Here is a 21,448-nt window from a genome sequence, read left to right as displayed (position 1 = left end):
TTTTGATATTATTCTTCTTTAGTGCAATTCAAACTCCCAGCTGAATACAGTATCTAATATATCCTACAATCGATCTGGGATGATCCAATGAGGTATTGCATGAAGTTGGTATATGCGCATGCCTAATTATCAGCCATGATGCCTGCGTATAAGCTTTTAGAAATTCTCCGTTAATTTTGACCCTATAATTTACGCTTGAGAGGCTGCCAGTAACTTTCAGATTAATTTAATCAATCTGTATCCTTTTGATTCCTGGATTTCCTGAATTTTTTTGATCAATACACACCCAATCCCGGATAAATTATTAATAAATCAAATTGTGCACTGTAAAAAATAAAGTAATACAGATGAGCAATTAATAGTGTATACCAAAAGAGAGAAAAGACACTTTCCTACCTCTCTAGTCCGCATCAGCGAAGCGCTGTCGGCTAGAGGAGGAGTCATAGGATTGCACAATGACCCTAGCGGCCTAGACCTAAACGGTCTCTAGCTGCTTCGAGGGGTCCAAATTTTGTAGAGCGAGGTCTGGCCTCGTGATAGCGAGTCTAAAGAGGGGGGAGGGGGGGCGACTTCAGCACTCCCACCGCTAAGTCATTTTTGACAGCACATCAAGAAGGAGCAAGTGTCTATGCGCAGACGTAATGGAAAACGTTTAATCTAAAAGGATTGAAGATCACGTAAAATAGGAGCCTGGAATAGCCATTGCATCCACTCACCCTTTGCCGCAACCTTGTTTTGCCTATCATCACGCCTATTTATCTAATATTCACCCACAAAATTATTGCTCACCTAATAATCTGAAGTTTAAACTCACATAATGATATGAATCTTAAATGAACCTTTGTGTAGGAGAATATGAAATTCTCTCATGTTTCCCTTTCCATTTCCCTCGGTTCCTCCGCCAAAGCAAAAAATCTTAAAAAGGATGATCGACGTGTTCTCTCTCACCTTTTTTCCTTTGCTTTCTTTCCCTGAATCCACTACAAACCCTTTGCTCTTCCCTCTTTCTCCTTTGTTCTCAAAATTGTGCCCACTTATTCCTTCCACTTGGAAATTAATAAGTGCGTCTACATTCCAAATCTCCATCCCCTCCAACTTGTCTAAAAGACTTTGTACGGTTTTGCAATCAGAGAAGAAACCATGGCCGAAAGCATTCTAGAGACACGTAGTATATCCCCAACGTTTTCGCTTCGCTCGAGGCTTCGCTCGTCTTCTTCTTCCTCCTATTTGGCACATCCCTATCATAACTTGCCTCTCTATCCATCCACCACACCATATTACGATGAAGTCGATTCACCCATATCTTCTACACCGCTGCCAAATGCTCCCTTTCTTAAGAACTCAAGCAAGCTCGGCATGCATCAAGCCTATGCTCCAGAGAACCATGAGCATTTTGCCCTGGTTGATGAGCTCTGCACGCTCTACTCTGATGAGGATAGCCTATCGTCTATCTATCAATGCATCGGTAAGACAAAAAGAACAATGCTAGACTGAAGTTTAGTTCTTGATACTATCTATCCTTTATAAAGAGGAGGAGATCAATTTTCAAAAGCGTGAACTGGCTGTCCGCGAAATATTTTCCTCTGAGCTGGCCTATGTGCAGGGTCTGCGTAAGCTTCGTAACATATTTTACCAACCGCTTCTCGAGAAACTCTCCAACCCGTCCCCAACCCCTTTTTTCGGGCAGTCTAAAGGCGTGCTAACGCTCGACGACTTCCAAGCTATCTTCTCCAATTTTGACCAAATTCTACAGCTCCATGAACAATTCCTTGAGGACTTGAATGAACGGCAGCGTATTTGGTGTCCCGCGCAGATCCTAGGAGACTTGCTTTTGAAAACAGTGAGTTAAAGGATTGGGTTTTCTCGCTCCGCCTATGCTTTTCTAATGAAGATGGTCCATTTTTTCTGCGATAGATTCCGTTTTTCCGAATGTACATTCCGTATTTGAAAAAGTACTCTCACTTATTCCTCCTCGACATTCCAGGCAACAGCTAATCAGTACCTCTTCTATTTTAGTTTCCCACAAGCTGTCGTTACCCTTGAGAGACTTACGAAGCCAAACTCGCAATTCAAAAAATTCTTAGATGTAAGCTCTCTACTTATTTGCATATAGAATGGATTGGAAGCTAAGTTTCCATCGTCATGAAACAGGCATGCCATGAGAACCCTCTGCTCGAAAACATGAACCTGGAGTCTTATCTCATTCTGCCGATCCAGCGCATCCCGCGCTACAAGCTCCTCCTTGAAGCCCTTCTCAAATTCACCAATCCGCTCCACCCAGACTTTATCAACCTGAGCAGTTGCGCAAGTTTGGTGGCCCAGATTGCCGAGGAGCTTAATGAGAAGTATGGATTCATTAATAAAGAAGTTTCTAAAAATATGGTTTAAATTAATGACTCTACTCACAGAATTCGGGACGCTGAGAACCAGCGGCATGTACTGGAGCTTCAGAAGTCAATAGCCAACCTCCCGCAACCCCTAGTTGCCCCGCATAGGCGCCTCATCCTGCAGGGGAACATGAACAAAATCGGGGTGAACAACACCGTGCTAGTGGAGCCTAGAGCGTTTTTCCTGTTCAACGACAAGCTCATCGAGGCCAAATTCCGAAACAAGAACTCGTACACATTCAAGGTGAGTGCTGTCTTCATTCGGACGTATATATCCGCATTCTCGCTCACTGATCCATTGACTCTCTAGGCCCAGATCGATCTGCTGCATGCAACGGTCGAGCTTCGCCACCCAAACTGCCTCCAAATTCGCGCAGCAAATGCCGATAAACCGCTTCTAGTTCGCGCGAACAGTGAGGACGAACGGCGTGAGTGGCTGCTAAGGATCACTGAAACCATCCAGGCTCTGAATCAGGCAGACCGGAGGCTTTCGTCGTCGTCCACGTTTTCTGTTGCATCCTCGACCGTGTCGTCGGTGATCAGCAAAACCATTGGAAAGCGAAAGCTCTCGGCACCCATAGTCTCAGAGCGCACTGCATCGGCGCCGGTGACTACGTTTCCCCCGATCTTGGTAAATCCAACCTCTCGCCGCCACACCACCGGCCGCCCGGCCCTCACCACGAAGGAGCTCAATGCGAACATGGCCAGCTTCATGACTTTATCGATATGAGCTAATTTGATCGATAAGCATCGCCATGCGGGATAGTGTTCATTTAGTGTTCAGCGGCTAGCTAGTTTCTATCTTGTATGCATTGTTATTTATTTCTGTATAATTCCCCCTCCCCCTCCTGTGTAGTGTATAAAGTACAATCTGTAATAATGTGAATATTTCTATGTTTCCAAGGCGTGGCCCGTATATTAATACCCTTCTATAATGTGAGGACGGCGTGGATCCCGCGTTGGCGGGGTGGTAAATAAATCTTTTTGAAGCGTTAGTCGTGTTGCTTCTCTTCAGCAATAAGCCCTTGAGCAGCATCGCCAGATGCGCTTGGCCTATGCAAACCTTCTGTCTCCTCTTGCCCTAGTTGGCGGTGGGGGCTACGTGGGCGCCTGGGAATCGCCGTCTCTGATTCCACAATGCACAAGCCTCCCGAAATCTTAATGCGCGGATGGTAAGCCGCTTGCACAACTCAGTTGTTTCCCTTCAAAAACACTTCAAACACAAGGGGAGCTTATGTGTGGTACAGCTTTCAAAGTCCGCCAGCCGGAGGACTTAATCCCAAACATATATTCTAGTGCAGCATACATCTCATTGGCTCATCTATTTATTAATGTGTTCTTCGGAAAATTACGGCTAAGTTTTCACAGATGTTCTAATATCATTTAGATCTCTAGGGATTGTGTATTTTGAGAAAAAATTAAGTAGTATATTGATGTGATATTCTATTTCATTGTACAATGAAGAGGTTTCTTCATAGAAATTTAGGCAGTGGCCTAGGTGGAGAGAAAAAAAGACCAGGTTAGCTTGAGAATGCAATAGATAAAATCCATGAAAGACTGTACCTCTTTGAGGTAAGCTACAACATTGGCGCGATCGGCCTCCTTCTTGAAACCAGCGAAAGCTAAATAAGTCAAGAGCGAGGGGTTAGCTCCAATAAATTCGAGGATACGAGAAAATGTAAGCACATACCCATCTTGGTGCCTGGAATGTACTTCTTGGGGTTGATGAGGTATTCCATCAAAGTGTCCTCATTCCACTGAACAGCGGCGTTCTTGTTGGCATCAGTGTAGCTGTAGCCCTCAGCTTGTCCGGACTGACGACCGAAGATACCGTGAAGGTTGGGTCCGACCTTGTGGGCACCACCCTTCTCAACGGTGTGGCCTAAGGGTAGGACGACAAGTTGCCGTTAGCAGCAGGTTAGGTTAAGCATGGATGGAAAGTGTCAACTTACATTGAGCGCAACGGGTCTTGAAGAGCTTAGCTCCGATAGCTATCGTAAAAAAAGAACAGCACAGTTAATAAGAGCCTGCTATAAACGAGAGGAAAGTGGAGTAGAAGAGTGGGGTAGGAGTAGAAATCATACCAGCGTCACCGGCCATTTTTGATATTGAATGTGTAATTGAAGAGTGGGGAGGGTGAAATTAAAGAATTCGTTAAAAGAAGAGATAAATGTAAACAGCAAAACACATGGGTTATATTTGTATTAAAGTTTCAGGGCGTCACAAAAATGTTTACGTCACGAATCCATTTTTGTGACTTTTATTTCTTGCATACCGATCGTGTAGATTGTTCCAACGCGTGAATTCCAAGTAATAATGAGCGAGTATTCGCAGTTCCATGAGGTCTTGCGGGTTCTCCCTCAGATGTCCCACCGCATTACGGACGACACAATCCATGAAAAAGTGTTGTCGTATTTATTAAGTTTTGTTAATCAGTTCTCGACAGGAACTCTTCAGCACCAGTTTTTGGCATGGGACGGTTTAAGCATATTGAGGGTATGCAAATGGTTGGATTGACACTTGGCCTTATTATTCTTATAATATCGCTAGGAATGTATTCATAGGGATCAGGATTATCGGATATCCTCAGTGGCTATTCGGCTCTTGGGTCGTTTAGTGTCCACTGATGGCCAAGACGAAGAACTCTTGCATGCGCTCCTTAATGTTCACCACGATATTCTTGATTACATCCTGTCGGGTCTGCACTTTAAAGAGGCACTGCTTCGCTTCTCATGTGTTGACGCACTTGAAGGAATTGCAAGTAGCAAGATAGGTTTTAATTGGTATGAAATTTTCGTATCCATTGTACTTTCCTTTTTTTTTCAAATAATTAAATATTACCCTGACCTACAGGCTTTTGACATCGAAAGAGTTTTCTGCGGTTTGCAAGCGAGGTTTTGAAGATGAGAGCACCTATGTGAGTAGGATTTAATCCCCTTAAGACACTCGAAGAATATCACTAACTCTTCCTATTGAAAGGTTGTCTCGGCAACCTGTAAACTCCTTGTCGCAATGGTCAAGCATGGAGAATGGGACTATAGTCACTCAGGGATAGAGCCATTAAATAGGACCGCTGATATTATTCATCAAATAAAAGAAGTCATCATGCCCGAGAATGCCAACCTCCAATCTCATCAGCACTGGTTATCAGCTCTCAATTTTTTCTGGGAACTGGTGGATTCCCGTACCCCTGGGTCTTATGAGTTTTTGCATCAAAGTCATTTGGTAAATATGCAATATAAGATGTTAAGCTCAGCTAAAATAATAGTGTTTACTATCCTGTAGCTTGCTAGTCTTAACGAGCACTTTCTAGAGCCCGATAAGATCTTGAGGAATCGCACCCTGGAGATCTTCACTAGTATATTGGAGCATGCTCCCAATCCTTTGCTCATCATTGCTAACAAAAATGATTTGGATTTTGATGGAGAGGAAGAGGAGAAATTTCTTGAAGGTAAATTATACTTAATTTAACCACTAGTACAATGGTTAACCCCATTTTATATTCTAGCTTTTTGCTATTCTCTGGATCATCTAATAAGTAAGCTCTTCTTAAATGCCGATTTCGATTCCACCGTAATGGCCGTCCGAGTTCTCGAATCACTACTACATCTGTCTGATCGTACGCCAAAGTATGGATACGATATAAATATCGGAGTAATGTCTGCGTCTCTCTATCTGTTGCGAACATGTATACAGGACACAAGATATCAGACCATGGAATCTATTCTCTCAGACATACCCAGTACAATTATTAGAGAAAAGCTATACAATTGCTTGTATAAATGCCATGTATGGGGTTAGAATGTATAATTTCAATGGATAAGGATACTAACGTGTTCATCTCCCTGGTCACACTTTTTATTTAGGTATTGCATCTTTCACCTGATTTCAATTACCCTTTGTTGAAAAAGAAATCGCTTATATCTGCCATTCTAAAAACATTTCTTACCGTCTCCTTTAAATCTCCAAAATTAATATATGTAAGTTTTTTTTTGCTTTACGCTTAGCTATACTAATATGTTATTCTTAGGTAACTAATAGACAAGGCGAAATTTTACATCATTTGGTATCCGTGGTACTTCAAGAGAAGTCACTAGGATCTGATATGAACATCTTACGACCTGCAATTCGGCTTCTCAATCTTGGCTTCCAAAGTGTGTACAACGAACAAGTGGGTATTAAAGTTCGACTGGTAAATATCAATTTTCTTTCACTGCAGAAGTAAGTTAATAACAGCCAGATATTTCAGGTAGTACCTCTCATTTTACAGTTGCTCCAAAATAAATCTATCGAATGCGCGGGCATCACATTGATATTGGAAGTGCTAGGCGATTTTTTGTTACAGGAAAATCTCTCAAAAATATTCTGCGAACAGGTAATCATTAGTATTCTTTGCACGTAATTCCTAGGCGTAAGGCCTGAACTTGTATTGAAAATTAGGTCAAAGACTTCGAGATAGCTCTCCAAATGCGCTTTCAAAATCCCCAGTGGGATATACGGGACTCTATTGTAGGTTTTGTTGAGAGACTCTTTGAGGTAACATTCTATGGATACAGTTAGTATTTATTATCATCCCATTTATATTGCCCTCGTATTTCTAATGGAATAGTCTGAATGCCATGACGCAGTGCGATTTGCCTTAAATGCTCACTTAGTAGACGCAACGGTAAACGCGCTTACTGATGCAGGAGTGTATGTACGAGCGTCCGCCATCAAAGCCATATGCGTTAGTGTTGCAATTATTCGAGTCTCTATGAAGTTAGTACTCAATTTATATTAAACAGATTATTTCCAAAAATCCGCTTGCCCCAGAATACTTGGCAGCCCAACCTCTTCGGGATAAAATGGTTGAAGGTCTACGCGACCCAGAGGCGTTCGTTCGTCGGGCTGCTGTAGAATGGGCAAGCTCTATGATTGCCCGAGGCTTGGGGAATACCGTCGAGTGGATATTCGAAGACGAAGAAAAGTTTTTAAAGTATGCTTTACCTCTGGGAAGGATGGATACGCTATTGTAGAAATAACCTAAGCTCTTCTAATATAGCCAAACTTTGCTCAGAAAATTAATGGATGACCAAGATTGGGAGGTTCGGCAGCGCGTATCACAGCTTTTGCGAGCAATTTGGGATTATAGCTTGAATGCAGAACAAATGTACCGACAAAATTCAAAGCGGTCAAAGTCTGACCTAACCGGTACAAGTGGGTTCGAAACCGGTGAAAATAACAGAGAGGAAATAACACTGCACTCGGCTGCAACTTGGTTTTACAGGCTAAGGTGCGATGAGCTCATCCTATTTGCGGTAATAATGCACGAAGATCCTTTACGTTAGACTAGCACCCCTTGCTAATATTTTTGCGAATTAGGTGGATGACTATGCGAGAATGGTGAGGCTCGAAGTTCTCCATGCTCTACAAAATATCCTTCCTTCACTAGATACTCTATTGTCAAATATTACGTGTTCTGAAAGCTCAGCTCAATCTATCCCCTTGAAACGTCCCGCCGATTCTGCATTCGAATGGCTAGATATGCACCATCAAAGTTTTCGAATCCGGATAAGGGAGGTGGATTGGAATCGGCTCGAGAAATCGACTCTGGTAGAGCATCTATACCAGGAGGCGGTGGACGACATCGACCATCCTCATGTGACGGTGGAAGAAAACAAGGAAGATACCGAACTAGCATCTATGATGGCTCTAATGATGGATATGCAGGGTGAGGAGTCCGAAGGAGAGGATGACAATTGGCTGGATTGCTACTAAAATACACTCCATTTCTCCCAACTCAAACATGAACTTTCTTGCTCAAAGGTTTCAGACGTATGAAATCCTTTTAAAACTACACCGTTGGCTAATATTTCATAAGTACAGCCAGAATCGGGGGTCCAATTTTGCTGTATTAGAGTGTGCACGACCCGACAGAAGTTGTAGTCTACATTATTTCTTTTTCGTGACGATGGAGGACGAGAATGTGATGCAGCAGGGCTCCGAACTTCACGTCGAGTACATTCTGCAGGCACAGTTCGACATTGACAAAGGAGCCTCTCTTACTTACCAGTATCCGTCTGAGACAGGCATGGATGAACAGTAAGTTCCAGTTAGGATGGATGGAATGCATTATTTTGGAGATTGGAATAGATGCGCAGTGCAGTGTTCATTGTGAGTTTCTCAATTAACTCTTCTTCTTACTCTAGTTTACTGGCCGAGCTGATGCTGCCGGATGGTGCTCATATGCGTTCCGAAGATTGGACTGTTTTCTTCCTTAATCAGACCGTGCCAGATCCCGATGCCATCTCGTCCGGAACGAACGGCGATAAAGAAAAGAAACCGCTACTTTATGTGCTTAATTTGGTGCGTACAAAACATGATGCAAGCGTCAAAAGGTATCCATTATGCAACTTCTAAATCAAGGAGGTTGAACATGGAAATAGTAAACTTTAATGGCATTGTAGAGGAGCTATTGTAAAAGCGATGGCCATTTGCACAAGACACCGATTCTTGCATATCTACAAAGTAAGTGCATTTTTGAACCTCATTGGCAGATGATCATTTGATTTTCTTATTAATGGGATATATCTTTTAGCCTGTTTTGCTCTTAGCTATTGAAAAGTCATTTAAGGATGCTTCCGTCAAGGTTCTTTCCGATCTCTACGAAGCAGTTAACTCCATGGATCTTTCCCAAGTGCCCTCCTTCACCTGGTATGAAAAGCAGATTCTACGTCATGCTGAAAATAATGATCTATTCGAGGAGAAATTCAACGAAGAGCCCTCCATCTCCAATGACTCGCGCCCTGGCATCGGTACCACGCAGGCCGGGCTCGGCATTCAAACCAGCAATGACATCACTACTGGGGCAGGTGACGAAGGAGATGATCTAGGCCGACGCCGACCTTATATGTCACTCATTGCGGACCGGCGTAATAGCATAAGTCGTAATAAAGATCGCCATTTTTTCGAGACGAAAGGAGTTTACGATGGTATTCGTCTCCCAATCCGTGTTCCACTCACGCTGAATCCGGAGGAGGTGGGGGATTTCTCTCTCATCAAGCTTATATCCACATTCAGCCCTGCGAACTTGACACCCTCGACGGGTGTGCACCACCCTCACCTTGACATCAACGGCCCTTTCACCCATCCCATCATAGTGCTCATTAATGCTTTGCTTACACAGAAACGAGTTGTATTCCTTGGCCATGGCCGGCCGTCCGGTGAGGTAGCAAACTATGTGCTAGCTGCATGTGCAATGGGAACAGGGTGCGGGACGGTGCTCAGGGGATTCACGGAGCGCGCATTTCCTTACACCAATCTGCTCTATGTGGACGAATTACTTAAATGGTTTGTTTTTACTCTATTCTTTTCCGTCCCCTTTTCTGGCTAAATTTTTCGAAATAATCCAGCCCCGGGTTTATTGCTGGCGTGACGAATCCAACTTTTGAGGACCATCCATCATGGTGGGACGTGCTCTGTAATATAAACACTGGAAAAATTTTAATATCAAAGGATATCGAAATGCCGTCGCAAACCTCACGGGGCGGTGATTTGACGGGAGATGACTCGAAAGCTCGTGGCGACAAAGGCGAAACTTGGGGAAGAGACAAGTGGGAATCGCCCGATAACGAATTTATGGCAAACGTGAGTTGGTTCAAAGAGGCTCGTGTAACTGCATATACTGACCCTACTCTAAACTTCTCCCTAGGTGACTGTTGCTATTCAATCTCATTTCAGTGAGTCGGCTATTCGAGCCAAATTCCAGGATTATATTGCTCGATTTGTCAAACTAGCAGCTGTATATGAAGAAGAAACGTACGGCTCCACGCAGGTAGATCTGGCCACCTCCAATATGCCAGACGCATCGCCACAGCTTGGCACGGGTATATTTTTCGCAGACGAGGCAACAAAACAACGTGAACTCGCAATTAATGCGAATCGTATAGAGGGATGGCGAGGGACGATAAGTTATAAATACCGGCAAATTGTAAGTGTACTGCTGCCTGATTCAATTGAGCGCTGTTACTAAGTCAATTTTCTTCGGATTGGGTGGACTAGGATTTCATGAAATCATTGAAAACACGCAGCATCAAAAATCTAGACGTCGCACGTCAAATATCCAAATTACAAGTGCAACGGAATATTCCCGATGCGGAGGTCATCGCTATATTCAAATCATTCGTGGACAATGTCGTGACACCAAAGCAAATTGTCGAGGTAAGTTCTGTTTCCCTTCCACGTCCACCTCGTCCTCAACTTATTCTCTTCACCAATGCTCGAATCATTTATAGTTTTTGTCGTATCTTCCACACTATCGAGGAGGGCTGACACCAATTGGATTCGGGCTCTTCCACCCTTCACGAGTCGTCAGACAACACACGCTCGACTTGTTCAATCGTATGAACGCGCACCCTGTAAGTAATGCCGATAGCATGGCATTTAGTGAATGGTGACTCACATCTCTCTTTGATTAGGTCGGTGTCAAATTCCTGCTCACATTAAATCATTATCAACGCTTTGCCTACGAGCGTCTAAATACAAACGAGAATGCGCCCACGAGCGCTGGTACAGCGGTGGAAAAATTCGATTTCCGAGGTCAAGAGGATATGAAGACAGATGAAAATGGGTTTCATGGCTGAAAATTTTTCTTAATATGTTCCTAAGGGTTTCTATATAATTTTTTATTTACCTTGTTTTACTAATCATCATACTTTTTTTTGTGTTGCATTGTCTCTAGCAAAGAAATTTACTTTCCATATATGCTCCAATACTTTTCGTGTTCTTTATATTTTTTTTCCTAGTTATTCTTTTTTTTCGTGTTAAATAAACAAATTGTGACTGCTAACATCGAGTGTATAAATAGTGGGAGGTTTCATCTGTTGTTTTCTTAACCTCCTCCTTATTCTCCTTTCCTTCTTTTTCACATTTTCTGACAAGGCGGTGTTTTCACGCTCCATTCCTCAACTATGAATATCTTTGTAGAAGGGGGAGTGGAGCTGAACTAGAGGGTCACACCTCTCGCGGCCACTTTTTTTTTATTTTTATATTATCGTCATAATGATGAGAGGAAAGTCATTGAATCAGAGCCTCGTGCTCAGTTCATGATTATTTAATGTATTTAAGTCTCTGAAATGACGATGTTTATACTTTTTGGCCAAAGTAGAGTTAGGAAATGTTTAAACATTTTTCAAAAAATAAACAGAAGAATAATTTCCATTAAGATTATATCTCTATAATCCTAATATAAACTTTCTTGAATTCTGTACAATTCAGAAACATATATTAAAAAAAGATAGCCCGTGATCTCCAACTATATTTTCTTGCATGAAAGTCTTCGTGGGAACATATAAATAGAGGGCCGGTGTAGTTGGAATCGTTACAATAAGCACACCATTGGTTGTTGAGATGCTGTTTCTTATATATTCCGCCTCAAATATAATTTGCTCCCGGCAGCATTTTGGGCCATTTGATGTGCGGAGAGTTGATGATAAGGTCTCCAGAATGGACAAACGAGATATAATGGTCCGAAATGATGTTTGCTAGTTGCGCCTTTGAAGCTGACATTTTGTGTGGCCTGGAATGCATATCGGATATCTTCGGAGCCATATGCACCAGGAGGTCCGTTGGACTGATCAAGCGTACTTCGATACATTGGGAGAATATGCCTTGGCTAACTCTAGCGCAGAATATCTAAATATATGATTACCGATTGCTAGAATTATTCGTATTTCGTATATTAAGTAAGCTTCTCCTCCTGGATACAAACTTGGCAATCTCCTGCAACGGAATATTGAAAGCATGTCAATTTATTCAAACTTGAATTGAACTTTTCCTTTATGTTAGACGGTAATTGTCCCGCAAATATGGTCCCCTCAATGGTGTTTGTTCCGACAATGAACGGAATATGAACGAATCTATTATCTTTCAAAGGAAAAGCAATCGTTGACATTATACAATTCGCCGACGACAGGATTATATTTAATGAAAAATGGCGATGCTTCTGTTTGTGCAATGGCTATACCTGAATTGTGTAGGTGAGCTATAATGAACTCCCTTAGATAGTTTAGCGTCCTGTTTGCATTTGAACAGTCAAAATTCTCAGCAAATTCATTGTATACAGACTGGTAGACATGACATGATTGGCAAAAATATTGGACACTTTTAAGTTGCTTTCTCAATATTAGGTAGGGACTAGTTGTAGTAAAAGCGAATTCGATACTCAGAATTCTGGAGTAGAGGCGAGTAGTTCTGTAGGTGGTTTGAATACACCCTTTAAGTACCACACGCCACACAACATGACGCTTACAAATATATTATCCTGCCACTTGAATTTTGTCATAACTCGAACTGATGCTTTAAGTTTTTCGATTGGCAGAGAATAGCTTATCAGATGAGCCAACTATTGTGCTCTATCAATAAGCGTACGTCTTGCCGCCGTCTTCGATTTAAGTGAAATGCTTCTACATGCTTCTTGTGTTTCATTGTAAACAATCATAGAAATCAAACTGACTTGATATATTGTATATCCTAACAAAATATGGGGACTCTTATGAAGTAGTACTTGCTGTATATACTAGGTCGAAGTCAATTTCAGGTGTGAAAGGTAATGCAATGTCAATTAGTAGCTGAGTTTTTTGTTACAATAGTTGAAAATTTTATTGAGTCATGCCAAGGTCCTGTTAACAAGAGGAAAAAGAAAAAAATTGTGTTCATTTCAGGATTCAGAATTTTATGCAACCTTATACATGATATATTCAAAAATAAACTGCACTAACTCTACTCTATGATTCACTGCTCATCTTTAGGTTCGTTTTTTGCATTATCCGGCTGGCAGTTATAGTTGTGCGAGTTCCAGTAAGTACATATCTCATTGTCAGAGGTGTCCTTCTCCAGCTCCGTATTTTCTGCCTCAAATTTAATTCGTTCACCGGCAAACTTAGGCCATTTGATATACGGGGTATGGGCGTTGGGGTCTCCAGAACGGATGAATGAGATATAGTAATTCGTCATGATATCCGACAGTTGCGCTTCTGAAGCAGTCAAGTTGGCTACATTGTGGAACATGTAGGGGATGTCGCCTCCGTGGCGAGCGCCGAGAGGGCCATCTGGCTGGTTAAACCGATATTTGTACACATTGGTGGAATAGGCTTTCGCTAGCTTATACGCGGGACATATAAAAGTCATATCTCCAAATGGTAGCGAAAGTCGTGTATCAAATTGTGGGATCTCCTTCTCTTCCGGATACAATTTGATAAGATCCTGTATGGTAGAGTTGGAGATACAAGGAATGATCTTCTTCAATCCTGAAATGTATTCTTCAGTTGTATTGCTGGGGATATTATTGGCGAACAAGGTCCCCTCGTTGGTGTTTGTGCCCACGATGAGCGGAACGTCAAGGAACTGGCGGCTGTCTAACACATCGGAGCAACCCTTGGAAATATACTCTCCACCTGCGACAGGAGGATACTTAAGTTGAGGGAATGTGGATTCTGCTAACGCCACGCCTGCAGTATGCAGGACAGTTATATCGCTCTTTCTAAGACACTCCAAAGTGTTGTTGGCATTTGAGCAGTTGACGTTCTCAACGAGTGCGTTGTAAACGGGTTGGAAGGACTTGTATGTCATGCAATTGTAAGCACTGGTTGAAGATCCGCTTGACAGGATGGCTCTATCAAATGGACGCTGGAGTGGAGCTTTCTCCTGCCGTGAACTTAGGCGCTGCCTCTTTTTTGTATTCTTTGGGCTACTAGAAACAAGGTGTAAACCAATTGAAATAGCGCCGGCACTCTCTCCCATTGCGGTGATCCGCGTTGGGTCGCCCCCGAATAAGGTCGCATACTTGCGAACCCATTCCAAGGCCATCCTTTGATCAAGGAGACCAGCATTCAGATCTCCGTCCTTGAGTATTTCATCAGAGGCTAGGAAGCCAAGCGCACCAAGGCGATAGTTGGAGGAAACAAAAATGATGCTGTTGTTCGATTGCTTGACTAGACGCGATCCATCGTAAACGTCCATCGCCGACGAGCCCAACAAAAACGCTCCTCCGTGTATCCAGAACACAATGGGAAGATTTTGTGCATTTGCGGGCTTCCAGATGTTTAGAGACAGGCAGTCTTCTGAGGCATTATTTGGTGCCGTCATGTTCACGAATTGGATACAGCTATTTCCGAATTTGTCGGCCTGCTGCAGGGAAGAGAAGCGCTGCGGCGGCTGCGGTGCTCTGAATCGCAAGTCTCCAACCGGCGGTTTAGCAAATGGCACCCCACGCCAAACGGTCAGCCCGTCTTCATTTGTGCCATTAAACATGCCATAGTCGAGCTTCAATAGCGTGTCGCCCAACACGCAACAGAACAGCGTCGCCAAAACTAAAATCCTACGCATGGGTGAAATAGTATAATATAATAAAATGAAGCTGCAATAGTACCAAATTGTTTGATGGCAGTGCTAAATAAGGTGTATTTATTAGGGAGGTGGGGGCTCGGAGAGATCTGATAAAACGTGGAATTGGATTGAAGTCCGAGGTAGTTTGATATTTCAAAAGTGGGACTCTCGGCTCGGATAACTCAATCCCAACTATAGAACTCGAATGTTAAAACATGTTGAGCCTTAAAGGTGAGATAAGGAAATCAATCTTGCCTTTTGCGGACTTTAGCCTCTCTCCGCAATGAAAACTCAGTGCCAAGTCCTGGGTTTCGTATTCGCATTTTGGGTTAGGAATCATGAGCTGTAATCAATTGGAAGATAATTACGCAACAAAGGTAGTTGTAGTGGGGCTGCATTGTTTATTCACATTTAGGCCCGTGGCAACTACAGTGTGAGTGTTAAGGGGTGGGCACATGGGTATTGCTGCAGTGGAAATAAAGGTTGGTACAGAAACACTCTTTTTGTGATAATTGTTGGATACAATAGGAAAATGGAGTGCAGGCACATTTATTTGTTTTCTTGAGATTTTCGTTATGTAACGTATGTTTCCATCATGACAATATAGGTATTGAAAATGATTTAATATGAGATTCGGTTATTTTTAGTGTCATTTCGAAACAACACAGGGACCAAAAGGATATAAGCAGAAGTCGGATTTGGAATTCTGGGACAGAAGTGGGCTGATCTGAAGGTCGATCTGAAAACAAGGTTATGGCCATAGACTGCACAACATTTCTTGCGCAAATATATTTCCTGTTGCTTATACTATAACTCTAGCATTTACTTTTAAACAGCCGATTGGCTGCAAATAGTTTATCAGCTAAGCTAGCCATTTTACACTTGCAAGCCCCCTTTCGCTTGTGACTATCTCCGATACTTGAAAATCGTGAACATCTCCTAAAGCTCTTGTAATCTTCTTTGAGCATTTTTTATTACCATGTTTTGTAGGGATTAAGGAGGCTTGGTGTAACCCTAAGTAAGACAATATTTCATACCCTTGTAGTGGTGCTAGCTGAGTTTTCTAGATCCAACTATGTGTGGAGGTACCAGTATGGATAATTTTTATTGGAGATATCTGGTTGGTGATATTGATTATTCCAGAAGATACATCTCACATTGTGAGAGTGATCCGCGTCGTCCGCATCGTATTTTCCGCTTCGAATTTAATTTGTTTCCTGACGTACTTAGGCCATTAAATATCCTGAGTATGTCACCCCAAATTTTGGTGTGTGAAGTGAACATGTTAGGTCTCCAGAGCGTATGAACGAGATATAATTGTTCGCCGTGGCGGTTCGGGCGCCCTAAATCGCAATTCTCCAACCGGCGGCTTAATATATGGTACCCCACGCCATACTAAGGTCTCTTTTTTTTCATACCGTTAAATACTCCATTATCCAGTGTCAAAAGCGTGTCGCACAACAAGTATGAGAGAAGTACCATAAAAAGCCACATCCTATGCGTTGTGAAAATAAGAGGTTTGAAATTTAGTCGAGTTAGAAACACGTCTTTAAGTACATTTTGAAAAAATTTATGCAGATAATGCATGATTAAAATATTAATAAATTAGACATTTAGATATTAACAAGCTGGGAAGATTCTGAATTTAATATTAAAGGCTGAAATACATTAATAAATAAATATTAGAGTCAATATTACAATTACTTATCCATTAGCTTTATATTCTAATTCGTCTTTTGCCAACGTAAAGTCTGTGTGAAGACTTTACCCAAAAATAGAGCTGGTATAGTCAAAAGAATTCCAAAAATCGCATCTCTCGTTGTCGCTTGGGTCTTTTTCCAGACCAGTTTTTTCAGCCTCAAATACAATTTGTTTTCCAGCGTCATATCTGGGCCATTTGATGTGTGAAGAATTCGTGTTAGGGTCTCCAGATTGTATGAAAGAGATGTAATAGTCTGAAATGAGGTCCGCAAGTTGAACTTCTGAATCCATCATACCCCGAGTGTTATGAAACATGTAAGGGATGTCGGCACCATGAAATGCTCCATTAGGACCTTCGGCTTGATTAAAGCGGTATTTATATACATCGGGTGAAAATGCCTTGGCCAGCTTTAACGAAGGGCAAATTATCGATTCCTCTCCGACAGCTAGAGACAGCCGCGACTCATATTTAGGATATGCTGCCCCAATTGGGTATAGCTGAGCAATTCTCAGCAGAGTAGAAATAGAAACGGACGGGAAAACTCGCTTTATGGCCGCAAATAGAACTAATGTAGTATTTTTCAATGGTATTCTATCTACGAAGGAGACGCCTTCGTTGGTGTTGGTTCCCACAATGAGCGGAACATGGAGGAACTTTTGTTGCTTCAAGCGCTCTGAGCAGTCTTCAACAATGTACCTTCCATCAACAACTGGACTAAACGCAAGGATAGGGTTCGATGTTTGCGTTAATTGATAGCCCGCATTGAGCAGCAATCTGATGTCGCATTGCCTCAAACACTCCAACGTATTGGCGGCTGAATAACATCCAACTTTCTTGAGAAGTCTGTTGTAAACTGATTGGAAGTCCTTATATGGCCGACAGTAAGTCTCGGCGGCCGGCGATCCGCTCGACAAGATGGCTTTATCAAAAAGGCGTTTTGTTGAGGCCTTTGAAGTGTTCTCTTGCCGAGATCCCAACTCTAAATTTCCATTTGAGCGGGAGCTCTCCGTGGAAGAGGCAGAAATAAGATGGAGTCCAATTGAAATAGCGCCTGCACTCTCGCCCATAACTGTTATTTGCGTCGGATCACCCCCAAATGCACTCGCATACTTGCGGACCCATTCCAACGCCATTTTCTGGTCGAGAAGGCCTGCATTCAAATCTCCATCCCTGCGAACTTCTTCAGAAGAAAGAAAGCCGAGAGGACCCACGCGATAATTTGCAGATACGAAAATGATGCTATTGTTTGATCTCTGGACTAGATGGGATCCGTCGAATGCAGGCAACGAAGAAGAACCCATTAAAAACCCGCCTCCATAGATCCAGAACAAAATGGGTAGATTTTGAGCGTTTGTGGGCCTCCAGATATTCAGATATAGACAATCTTCAGAGACGTCAGTTACAGCACTTTCTTTATCTCTAGGAGTACGAAACTGAATGCAGCTGCTTCCGAACGTGTCAGCCTTCTGAACCGAAGTGAACTGTTGCGGTGGCTGCGGTGCCCGGAACCGCAGGTCTCCAACAGGCGGTTTAGCAAACGGCACCCCCCGCCACACTGATAGCCCGTTTTCAATAGTGCCATTAAATATTCCATATTCGAGCCTCAAAATTGTATCGCAAATGACACATGGAAACGCAGCCAAGAAAATCAATATTGTAAGCATGAGGGAAATGTTATTCTAATATGGGGCTACGTAATAACAAATTTAAGGTTGATTTGAACACTATTTATACAGCGATTGAAATTACAATTAATAATGATTTCAAACCAGGAAATGCCTCGGGTTTCATCCTCTTGTTTCGGGCTAAAGGGATGCACCTAGGGGTAATTGACCCGAAGAAGGAACATATAAGGATGCCATGAACTAAAGAGTCATATCCGTGCGTACCTGTAATATCGCTGGAATCCTAGCGATATAACAAAAGGTGCGTTGCGACCAATATGAAAAGAGGTTTGCAAAGGGCCAAAGAAAATTTTACGATTAGAGGCAATCTGGCTATAAAATCCTAATGGAACTTTTATACTTACATAATATTAAGAACGTGGCTGGCAATTTTGAAAAGATCAAAGACGTATGATTATATTTGAAGACTGAACAAGTTCCATGGGAAAATACATCGAGCGAATTAATATTCGTTCCAGTTTTTGAGATGCAATTTTACATGCCCAAAAGTGATTCATTTGTGCCTAATTGGTGTTGAAAATAGCCCGAGACATTACAAGCACTCTCAGAAGATTCGTAAAGTTTAATGTGGTAAAAACTTTTCACCAAGGCACGAAAAATTAAAAATTGACTTAAACACTGGCACTTGTTCCAGTACAGCCTCATAAGAAACCTATTATTACAAATTGCTGGTAAGAAACGGAAGATAGAATCGGCATTACTTCAGAAAAGAGAATCTAGCTAGATGATTTAGTAGATTAAGCGAAGTATTGTACCCATATATATATGTGTAAGAGCTATATACATTTGAAAGTAATATTTCAGTTCTCGTTTATCATCTGCACTCTCATCTTATTATTGAAGAAATTCTTCTTGGGAAATAACCAGTTGCGAAAGAACTTTAGATCAATAATTTTTGGAAATAAACAATTAATTAAACGTTTTTTACACTGATAAAAAAATTGCTTCAACAAAGTTATGAGCTCTTCACAAGGGGATGGTTTTAAAAAAATTATATACGTTCTTACAAACTTTCCATAATACTAAAATTATACTTCTGTATAGTGCTTGAATTGATTATGGGCAAGTAAATAGAAGGCCTCCTATAAATATGCATGATTTGTAAAATCACGATAAGTTTTAACTAATGTTGCACATTCTTTTTTAAAAAAAATTGGCTACGTATCTTAGAAAAATTTTCAAAAATTTTCTTGTGGAAGAGTGTCTTATTATTTTACTTGTGTTCATTGAGTGATACGTCATTATGAATATTTCTCATATTAGATATTAGAGGTTTATTGTCAGGATTTTTAATTTGCAACTTAATATTACATACTTTTAATTATTATCTTATTTGTTTATAGATGAAGAATCCAGTTTATTTGTTTTTCCTGTTATTTATTTAATAGTTCAGCAATTGGTTTTCTGATTCTTACTACTAATTTTCTCTTTTATTTCTACTATTATTTTACTATATGAGTCCAGAAGTCCCAAATTACTTCTGTCACAATAGAACTTATTTATAAAACGCGTATTCACTAATAAATGCTTCAACTACATGATATATAATTTAAACTATAGTTTCAATATTTAATTTTTCAATAAACTAAATTTCAATTTTTTATACAATTTTCATTTAAAGCAAAAAAAGTTGAAAGAGTTCCAGAAAGTGCACCTCTCGTTATCGCTGGTATCCATTTCTAGTCTCGTGTTTAAGGCTTCAAATACTATCTGCTGCCCATCACCGTATTTAGGCCATTTAAAGTTGAAAGTGTGAGCGTTAGGGTCTCCTGATCGAACGAACGATATATAATAATCCGAAATGAGATCCGCCAGCTTTACTTGTGAAGTTGTCATACTGCGCGTGTTGTGGAATGCGTACGGAATATCGGCAGTATGAAATGCTCCAAGCGGATCCCTAGCTTGATTAAAGCGGTATTTGTACAGATTGGGAGAATAAGCCTGGACCAACTTTAGAGTGGGACATATGAAAATCATATCTCCATATACTTGTGACAATTGTGCTTCGTATTTTGGGTACTCTGCCACTTTTGGATACAAGCTGGCAATCTCCTGCTTGGAAGAATTGGACGCACATGGGATTATTTGCTCCAAACCTACAGAGAACTCCTTCCATGTATTAGATGGCAAATTCCTCGTAAATATGGTTCCTTCATTAGTGGTTGTCCCCACGATGAGCGGAATGGCGAGGAATTTGCAGTTCTCCAAGATATACGAACAATCCTTCTTGACATATTTTCCATCCACGGTAGGAATAAAATTAAACAATGTCGACGAGTTTGCCATCGCCTTGCCTGCATCATGCAAGAGAGTCATATTGCACTTCCTTAGACACTCTAGTGTATCTTTAGCTGTTGAACAGCCAACTCTCTTAACGAATTCGTCGTAGATTTGTTGCAAACTTTTGTATGATGGGCAATTATAGGCACTCGTGGAAGCTCCACTAGCCAAGATGGCTCTATCAAATGGACGTTGGAAAGCTTTCTCCTGTAGTGGCTCCAGTCGCATAAGTTCGCTTACGCTGTACCTATCCTTGGAGGCGACAGAAAGAAGGTGAAACCCAATTGAAAATGCACCAGCACTCTCACCCATGACCGTGAGCTGGGTCGGGTCACCCCCAAATGCACGCGCATATTTGCGGATCCAATCCATTGCCATTCTCTGATCGAGAAGACCAGCATTCAAATCGCCCCCTCTGCGTACTTCCTCAGAAGCAAGAAATCCAAGTGGACCCAAGCGATAATTAGCAGACACGAAAATGATATTGTTGTTCGAGTATCGGACCAAGTGCGACCCATCGTAAGAGGCGAGTGACGATGAACCTATAATAAACCAACCGCCATGTATCCAGAAGAGAATCGGAAGATTTTTGGCGTCTGTAGGCTTCCAGATATTCAGATATAGACAATCCTCGGAGGAAGTGATTCCAGCGCTGTTTGTCCCTTCATCCCCGAACTGTAAACAGCTATCTTTGAACTCCTTAGCCTGCTGTACTGAAGTTGACATCTGCGGAGGCTGTGGTGCCCTGAACCGCAGTTTTCCCACTGGCGGTCTAGCAAACGGCACACCGCGCCACACCGATAGTCCATTCTCAACTGTACCATTGAAAACTCCATAGTCAAGCGTCAACAACGTATCACCCAACGCCCAGGTGATCATTGTCAGAAAAATATGTATCATGAATATGATGAAAATTCGCATCTCTGGAGCTTCAACTATTAAATTGAAATGACCAAGGATTTATTTATTAGGAGGTATAAATACCCTACTTTGGTTTTCGATCAAGATGAGTTTTTTCAAATTCCAAAGTA

At 41.8% G+C, this 21,448-nt stretch overlaps 7 protein-coding genes across 7 annotated transcripts; 3 read left to right on the top strand and 4 right to left on the bottom strand.

The window, feature by feature from the left end:
• Positions 1-1,140: 1,140 nt before the first annotated feature.
• Positions 1,141-3,117, top strand: VTP21DRAFT_3353 (uncharacterized protein; the record flags this gene model as incomplete). The annotated part of the gene is made up of 7 exons (XM_069393647.1): positions 1,141-1,465; positions 1,530-1,840; positions 1,915-1,952; positions 2,017-2,086; positions 2,152-2,345; positions 2,409-2,631; positions 2,698-3,117. The coding sequence occupies 7 exons, from the start codon at positions 1,141-1,143 to the stop codon at positions 3,115-3,117; spliced, it is 1,581 nt and encodes a 526-aa protein (XP_069249357.1).
• Positions 3,118-3,869: 752 nt separating this feature from the next.
• On the bottom strand, positions 3,870-4,487 carry VTP21DRAFT_3352 (uncharacterized protein; the record flags this gene model as incomplete). The annotated part of the gene is made up of 5 exons (XM_069393646.1): positions 3,870-3,881; positions 3,951-4,009; positions 4,078-4,269; positions 4,340-4,378; positions 4,472-4,487. The coding sequence occupies 5 exons, from the start codon at positions 4,485-4,487 to the stop codon at positions 3,870-3,872; spliced, it is 318 nt and encodes a 105-aa protein (XP_069249356.1).
• A 216-nt stretch (positions 4,488-4,703) lies between these two features.
• On the top strand, positions 4,704-8,144 carry VTP21DRAFT_3351 (uncharacterized protein; the record flags this gene model as incomplete). Its single annotated transcript, XM_069393645.1, has 14 exons — positions 4,704-4,883; positions 4,938-5,170; positions 5,241-5,304; positions 5,367-5,612; positions 5,673-5,838; positions 5,896-6,176; positions 6,254-6,367; positions 6,418-6,579; positions 6,637-6,762; positions 6,828-6,923; positions 6,997-7,113; positions 7,172-7,362; positions 7,429-7,684; positions 7,749-8,144. The coding sequence occupies 14 exons, from the start codon at positions 4,704-4,706 to the stop codon at positions 8,142-8,144; spliced, it is 2,628 nt and encodes an 875-aa protein (XP_069249355.1).
• A 193-nt stretch (positions 8,145-8,337) lies between these two features.
• Positions 8,338-11,008, top strand: VTP21DRAFT_3350 (uncharacterized protein; the record flags this gene model as incomplete). Its single annotated transcript, XM_069393644.1, has 9 exons — positions 8,338-8,468; positions 8,576-8,764; positions 8,834-8,894; positions 8,965-9,716; positions 9,779-10,013; positions 10,078-10,356; positions 10,428-10,586; positions 10,661-10,783; positions 10,844-11,008. 9 exons carry the CDS (start codon positions 8,338-8,340, stop codon positions 11,006-11,008), a joined length of 2,094 nt encoding a protein of 697 aa, XP_069249354.1.
• Positions 11,009-13,157: 2,149 nt separating this feature from the next.
• Positions 13,158-14,750, bottom strand: VTP21DRAFT_3349 (uncharacterized protein; the record flags this gene model as incomplete). Its single annotated transcript, XM_069393642.1, has 1 exon — positions 13,158-14,750. One exon carries the CDS (start codon positions 14,748-14,750, stop codon positions 13,158-13,160), a length of 1,593 nt encoding a protein of 530 aa, XP_069249353.1.
• A 1,764-nt stretch (positions 14,751-16,514) lies between these two features.
• VTP21DRAFT_3348 (uncharacterized protein) lies at positions 16,515-18,116 on the bottom strand (the record flags this gene model as incomplete). Its single annotated transcript, XM_069393641.1, has 2 exons — positions 16,515-17,399; positions 17,472-18,116. The coding sequence occupies 2 exons, from the start codon at positions 18,114-18,116 to the stop codon at positions 16,515-16,517; spliced, it is 1,530 nt and encodes a 509-aa protein (XP_069249352.1).
• A 1,632-nt stretch (positions 18,117-19,748) lies between these two features.
• VTP21DRAFT_3347 (uncharacterized protein) lies at positions 19,749-21,296 on the bottom strand (the record flags this gene model as incomplete). The annotated part of the gene is made up of 3 exons (XM_069393640.1): positions 19,749-20,078; positions 20,238-20,624; positions 20,682-21,296. 3 exons carry the CDS (start codon positions 21,294-21,296, stop codon positions 19,749-19,751), a joined length of 1,332 nt encoding a protein of 443 aa, XP_069249351.1.
• Positions 21,297-21,448: the final 152 nt, after the last annotated feature.

The sequence above is a fragment of the Calcarisporiella thermophila genome, assembly GCF_041956535.1.
Source record: "Calcarisporiella thermophila strain CBS 279.70 unplaced genomic scaffold VTP21scaffold_17, whole genome shotgun sequence".
Taxonomy (NCBI): Eukaryota; Fungi; Calcarisporiellomycota; class Calcarisporiellomycetes; order Calcarisporiellales; family Calcarisporiellaceae; genus Calcarisporiella; species Calcarisporiella thermophila.
Note: the sequence above shows the minus strand (reverse complement) of the source record. Positions and strands in the feature narration are given on the sequence as shown.